Raw genomic sequence first — 7645 nt, forward strand, 5'->3', positions numbered from 1 at the left:
CCTTTTTGGTAATTTTTATAATGCATATGTTGAAATTAAAATAGCAACACTTTAACATGCAAGTTTTGCAAATATTCAAAGTCAATGAACCATGACTGAAGGTACATGGCTAAACAATCTCCATGGAAATGAGATGTGCCAATGCTAATACCAAATACCATTGACTTATCATAATTCCCATTAAACAAAATTAGACACAAACTAATACATGTAAACTAAGCAAAATTTCAAAGTCAATAAACCATAACTGAGGGAGCAAGGTCAAATAATATTTGTGGTAATGAGGTGAACAAATGTTATGACAACTGCATACCAAATATCATTGACCTACCACTAGTGGTTCCCGATAAACCAACCTAATCACAAACTAATGCATGAAAACTAAGCAAAAGTTTAAGTCAATAGACCATGACTGAGGGGCGGGGCCAAATAATCTCCATGGAAATGACATATGCCAATGCTTATACAACTGCATACCAATTGTCATTAACTTACCACTAGTGGTTCCCCATAAACTGACCTAATCACAAACAAATACATTGAAATTAAGCAAAAAATTCAAAGTCAATAGACCATGAATGAGGGGCGGGGCCAAATAATCTCCATGGAAATGACATATGCCAATGCGTATACAACTGCATACCTATTATCATTAACTTACCATTAGTGGTTCCCCATAAACTGACCTAATCACAAACTAATACATGACAAGAGTGCACACACTGAAATGTCTCGCCTTCTTTACTAAACATTGATAATATGTTGATAGTCCTAAATAGAAAGCCTAACTATCACATAAACATGAGTATAAAAATCAGATCAAGGTAATATAAACCAAACAAGAAATACATGCACACCTTACAATTATTCCATACACTAAATATAGTTGACCTATTGCTTATAGTATAAGAAAAAATAACCAAAACACAAAAGCTTAACTATAACCACTGAACCATGAAAATGAGGTCAAGGTTAGATGACACCTGCCAGATGGACATGTACACCTTACAATCATTCCATACGCCAAAAATACTGGACCTACTGCTTAAAGTATCTGTGATAAAGACTTCACCACCAAAACTTAACCTTGTTCACTGATCCATGAAATGAGGTTGAGGTCAAGTGAAAACTGTCTGACTGGCATGAGGACCTTACAAGGTACGCACATACCAAATAAAGTTATCCTATTACTCATAATAAGAGAGAAATTAACATTACAAAAAATCATAACTTTTTTTTCAAGCAGTCACTGAACCATGAAAATTGGGTTAAAGAACATAGGCCATGTGACAGACGGAAACTTAGTATCATTGAGCATCTATATACAAAGTATGAACAATCCAGGTCTTCCACCTAAAAAATAAAGCTTTTAATAAGTTAGCTAACGCCGCCCGATCACTATCCATATGTAAAGCTTTCTGTGACAAAAGTCGCAGGCTCCATAAAAACTAAACAAAAAATTCAGTCAATAGACAATGACTGAGGGGACGGGCCAAATAATCTCCATGGAAATAAGATATGCCAATGCTTATACAACTCCTTACCAAGTATCATTAACTTACCACTATTGGTTCCCCAATAATTGACCTAATCACAAACTAATGCATGATTCTTAGGAATAATTTCAGAGTCAATAGACCATAACTGAGGGGGCATGGCCAATAATCTCCATGGTAATGAGATATGTCAATACTAATACAACTGCATACCAAATATCTTTAACTTATCACTAGGGCTTCACCATAAACTAGACCTAATCACAAACTAATACATTGTTGACGCCGCCGCAAACAGCATACCTATGTCTCGCTTTTTGACTCCATTAAGCGATACAAAATCTACTTAAAAAATGTTGAACTAACTATTTCATTTTAAAGACTTAATTGATTTTCTTGATTTTTTTTTTTTTTTCATATTTCATTAGCAATTGGTCCGTCCCTTTTTCAAATAAACTCCACACTTCCGGTTTATCACGGGAACCACCATCACATAATAAAAAAGCACCTTATTATAATAAAAAAGCACCATCGTATAATAGAAAAGCACCTTCGTATAATACGAAAGCACCATCGTATAATAGAAAAGCACCATCGTATAATAGAAAAGCACCTTCGTATAATAGAAAACCACCTTCGTATAATAGAAAACCACCATCGTATAATAGAAAAGCACCTTCGTATAATAGAAAACCACCATCGTATAATAGAAAAGCACCTTCGTATAATAGAAAACCACCCTCGTATAATAGAAAAGCACCTTCGTATAATAGAAAACCACCTTCGTATAATAGAAAACCACCATCGTATAATAGAAAAGCATCTTCGTATAATAGAAAAGCAATAAAAAAGACACATAAGACAGCTATGGCGTTCCATAATCCTACATGCAAGCTCTAATGTATACGTGTTTGCTATTTCTTTGAAATCTTGTCAATTTTTTTAAACATTGCCACCATTTTAGGAGTGGTTCAAGCTGTTAGAAATATCCCTTTTTTGTTGAAATTTGTTTCTTTGAATACAATAACATTCTCTTTACTTAGTAACTTGTTCAACATTTTTTTTCATTTTACATGTTATTCATTTTTTTTTATGTCTTTATGAATTTGTCAGGATCTATTAGGGTATCAATACCTTCAAACCAACACATGAACATTAAAAGAAACTGTGTATTTTTTAAATAGTTATTCTGTTCAAAATAAATAGCGCGAATCATAAAACAATGACAAGTTAATTTAACCCATCCAATGAAGCGAAAGATTCGTTTATTTTTTATTTACAAAGGTTTTCATACTTATATTTGTCTATACTTTTAAAAAACGAAAATAAATACACGAAGAAATATTATTTTGTGAAAATGAATATAACAATATACTTTTGTATTATTTTAATATGTACGCTATCAAGTACCATACTATGTGCAACGAATACAGATTTTCAGGCATTTCTATCAGAAACGAAATTCACAGATTACAATAAAAAGATTTTTCCTAAGGAAACACAGTCTGATCAGATAATTGTTTCCATGAAATATTCATTAATTGCTATCAATAAGTTGGACGAAGGACACGGACAAATAAATTTAGTTGGATTTATAGAAGCATCTTGGACTAATGATTTGTTGACGGCATGGACTGCCGGCATAGATGAAATGATGATTGCTCAAGACAACGTTTGGTTGCCACCTATTTCAATACACAATACAGTTGAAACACTTCAAACGTTAGGTTACAGGAGTAATAAAATCCGATTAAATAAGGACGGAACGCACACATGGAAAGTAGGAATAGTATCAAAGACCAGCTGTAAAATTACGATGTCACATTATCCTTTCGATAAACATACATGCCAGCTACAGTTTACACCGTTGGGTTATTTGGAAGACCAGGTAAATATTTAACTTGCTTGTTTGCAACTATTTTTCTCTTCCTAGTATGTAATGAACAGTAGCCTACATTGTAAGTAATATACAGTAGTCTACACTTTTATGTAATGAACAGTAGCCTAAATTGTAAGTAATATACAGCAGTCTACACTTTTATGTAATGAACAGTAGCATTCACTTGTAAGTAATGAAGAGTAGCCTTCACATCTTACAAGTGTAGGCTACAACTCACATCGTAAAAGTGTAGGCTACAACTCACACCGTACAAGTGTAAGCCACTATTCACACCGTACAAATGTGGGCCACAATTTACACCGTACTAGAGTAGGCCACAATTCACATCGTAAAAGTGTAGGCTACAACTAACACCGTACAAGTGTAAGCCACAATTCACACCGTACAAATGTAGGCCGTAATCACACCGTACTAGTGTAGGCCACAATTCAAATTGTAGAAGTGTAGGCTACAACTCACACCGTAAAAGTGTAGGCTACAACTCACACCGTAAAAGTGTAGGCTACAACTCACATCGTCCAAGTGTAGGCTACAGTTTACATTAGTATACAACTGCAGGATACAACTCGCATCATACAAGTGTAGGCTGCACTACAGTTTACATCGAACAAGTGAAGGCTACACTACAGTTTACAACATACAAGTGCAGAGTACACTACAGTTTTCATTCAGACACCGTACAAGTGTAGGCTACACTACATTTTACATCGTACAAGTGTAACTTTTTGTGACAGTTTTAATTTTACAAGTGTAGGATACAGTTCATATCTTGCACGTGTATCAACAATAGGTTATGTCTTAGACTAGGCATTAGTTTTCCTTTTGTTTTATTCATGTACAGAGCAAGTTTTAGCAATATTGTCCACATTTTTGGTATTAAGATGATTCAAATGATACATTTTGTTAGTAAATTTCAAGTTCATGTAATTATGTATTTTTTTTATCAAACTAAGGTTGCAACTCCCTAAGTTAAAATTGATTTTAGACGGATTGTTCTTTACTTTAAGGCCGGACTCTAAAACGTTTTGTAATTTTGGTTTTCAAAATTTGATCAAGAGCATACCTCATGACGAATATACAGGAACACGTATTGTGCGATCAGAAATTACATAACTTGTTTTTTACTACAACTTGGTCGCTACCACTGTTGGTCGGTACCTATGGTACCATTCCACATGCAGTCAGTTCTTCGGAATGATTTAAATGATTCATTTTTAAAATTTCCAGTCATAAACTTACATGAATATTGTGATAAAACAATGGTTGCAACCCCTAATGGTAAAGTTAACTTTAGACGTATGTGGCTATCTATTTAGACTAATTTGTAACCCCTTCTGATAAGTTGACTTTAGACGTTTGGGGCTGTTCTATTTAGCAATTTGCACCCCCCCCCCCCCCCCCCCCCAACCCAACCCTCTGATAGAAGAGAGGCGAAAGATACCAAAGTAGAGATAACTTTAGACGTTTGGTTCTGTTATATTAAGACTAATTTGCAACCATATCTGGAAAAGTTAACTTTAGACGTTTGTGGCTGTTCCATTTACTAGGCTAATTTGCAACCCCCTCTGGTAAAGTTAACTTTTGACGTTTGTGGGCGTTCTATTTAGACTAATTTGTTTGTTTGATTTTGCTTTCGAACGTTTTACAGTTGTTTTTACAAACTTTTTGTTACGAGCGTACCTGTTAAAAGTATATTTTTAGGAAAACATGTTGGTTGAACGGAAATCAAATAATTTATTTTTTCCAAAATACACCCCAGGCTGTGTAAGTATGTAAACTTCATTAACAAATCTTACAAATATTAAACTGTAATTTGCATCTTACAATAATAAAGCCCAGATCATCAAAGTTTACATTCAGTACGCAAAATAAGCTGAGCCTTATATCTAGAAAATATATCAACTTTAATTCTGCATATGTAGTAAAAATTTTGTATTTTTCTTTTATTGTCGACTTAAAATGGAAACGGTCAGATGTTTATTATTTAAGGTAGCTTATTTTTTTCATTTTTGCTTTAAAGGTTAAACTTGAGAACTCTACCTCTGAAATCGAGTTGACCTACTTTACAGAAAATGTTCAGTGGTGGATTGACCAAACTTCTATAACAACAAGTACAATTAATGGAGCGTCATATTTAACGTTTAATCTACGAATATCCAGACGTCCTGGAAATGTTCTAATCAATTACGCCTTACCGGTCCTGATATTGTGTATTTTAAGCAGTCTTTCATACATGATGCCAGCAGAATCAGGAGAACGAATTGCCTACTCGGTCGTTACCTTCTTATCTCTGGTGATTTATATTACAATGATAGCAGATAACATTCCACGTTCGTCAAGTCCAATCACGATTTTGAGTATCTATCTGACATTAATGCTGGTGATGAGCTCTCTGTCGATGGCCATGGCGACCTTGACTTTGAGAGTATATTCTCAAGAAGAGGCCACAGACATTCCACTTTGGCTGAAACATGTTACATCCTTCCTTAAATGCCAGAAGGGTAAAAATTGTTGTTCTAAAAAGAAACGAAAGAGTAAAATAGGCGACAGTTCGGACGGATGGGTAGATGATGAGTTTGATAAAGATGACGACGATGAAAGCGTGACAGAAGAATACACAGACTGGGATGAGATGCAATGGAAAGATGTAGGAGGTGTTTTAGACTGGACATTTTTCCTGCTGTTCCTGATTATGACAATTGTTGTGGCCATTTTCTTCTATTTTCCATTAGCGTTTGCAGAAACGTAAAATTTTGTTCTTTTGTATATTTAAATATTCTTTGTCAGTGATAAAGTGACGCATTTTTTAAATTTTTTTGATCTCTTGGAAAAATCGTTAGGAGTCATAAAAGTAAATAAGCGCTAATATACTCATGCAATATGTCAACCAGGCTCCTAACATTCAGATCTTTATTTGTTCCCTTTTATTGGTATTTTGCACAAATCTGACGCACTGATAGATCTGGTTTAATCTGAACTCACATGTTTTGGCATTAATATTAAAGACTTTCTTTTGATACAAACATACTCTATATCGGAATTATTCATTTGAAAGTATCGATTGCCAACAAACCTTAAAAAGTGATGTTTCTTGTTGGTCACTGGATTTTATTTTTAATAAAACGTTTAAACCTTATGCAAGTTTGTGGTTTTCAGATAACACCACCTTATTAGTCGCTAGCTTATTGATCTTTATTGTGCTCATTATTGGTCAATAGCTGGAGTCTGATGAAATGGCAATGCCTAAAACAAATTTACGTATCATTTTATGTCCATTAAATAAAATTAAGTGAATTGAATCGAAAAAAAGCAAGGAGCAAAGCAAAACTAGTAGTCGTAAACAGACAACACTATAGCCAAAAGAAAACTGTCGACAATACAACCAACAGTACAAAATAAACACTAAATAAAAAAAGGAAGTGAGCTGAGGTGCTCTAAAAGGATAAACCGTTTCTATACTAGTGGTACCCATCTTGTTGATCATGACAAATAATCTACTGATAAATCACATTTGGGAATAGTCATAAACAAGGAAAGAAAAACAGTATTCATGTTCACAGATTTTCCATAACGGTAAAAAAAGTCATGATGGTGTCAGTAAAACTTTCTAATTGATGAATTCAACTTTACTATTAAGAACCATTGGTTCAATTGCGTCCTTGTAAAATATAAGCACCAACCCTTTTGACCTGTAAATCCTGCTATTAAACATAAACTCTGGAATATCGTATTAACTAGGAGATATATACTTAGTATGTAGGTGCTGCTGGAGTGTTCGTACATAAATATGAAAAGTTCACATTTATTAAATTTAAGTCATCAACCGATCCTCACTATGAATTTCTCGGTATAAATCCGTGTATAAGACACCCCTATTCATATCTTTGGTATCCATTTTATCAAGTTCAGTGGGAATATAGAAGTTGCGATTGGCATATTCACCAGATTTTATTCAGTAAAAAGGCATCATATTTAGCAGTAATAATGTTAACGGTACCATTTTACTGCATCAGTTGTTCATTTCCATAATTAATGTCTCTTCAGAGCTGCTCGAGGTCAAAATATTTGAAAATGCAAATCATAATACAAACTTTGAAGAGCTGACAACACCGACAAATTCATAAAGTATAGTTAAACCTGGACTTTGCATGAGAAAGATATATTCCTTAGTTTAAAATTATTTCCAAAATCTCTCAACAGCAAATTTCAATCAAACAAGATTCGCATTTTCATGCCAATACCGAAGTAC

General features: G+C 34.0%; 1 protein-coding gene across 1 annotated transcript; it reads left to right on the forward strand.

The window, feature by feature from the left end:
- The first annotated feature begins 2770 nt into the window (after positions 1-2770).
- Positions 2771-6532, forward strand: LOC127708446 (neuronal acetylcholine receptor subunit alpha-9-like). Its single transcript, XM_052213315.1, has 2 exons — positions 2771-3384; positions 5417-6532. The coding sequence occupies exons 1-2, from the start codon at positions 2854-2856 to the stop codon at positions 6143-6145; spliced, it is 1260 nt and encodes a 419-aa protein (XP_052069275.1). The 5' UTR covers positions 2771-2853; the 3' UTR covers positions 6146-6532.
- Positions 6533-7645: the final 1113 nt, after the last annotated feature.

This window comes from Mytilus californianus, unplaced genomic scaffold (genome assembly GCF_021869535.1).
Source record: "Mytilus californianus isolate M0D057914Y unplaced genomic scaffold, xbMytCali1.0.p SCAF_7, whole genome shotgun sequence".
Lineage (NCBI taxonomy): Eukaryota > Metazoa > Mollusca > Bivalvia > Mytilida > Mytilidae > Mytilus > Mytilus californianus.

What these genes read in the sequence shown, in the direction of transcription:
- LOC127708446 (XM_052213315.1), top strand. Translation starts at nt 2,854, where the DNA reads ATGAATATAACAATATACTTTTGTATTATTTTAATATGTACGCTATCA. An exon ending in TGGGTTATTTGGAAGACCAG is followed by an intron (nt 3,385 to 5,416) that starts GTAAATATTTAA and finishes TTTGCTTTAAAG; the next exon opens with GTTAAACTTGAGAACTCTAC.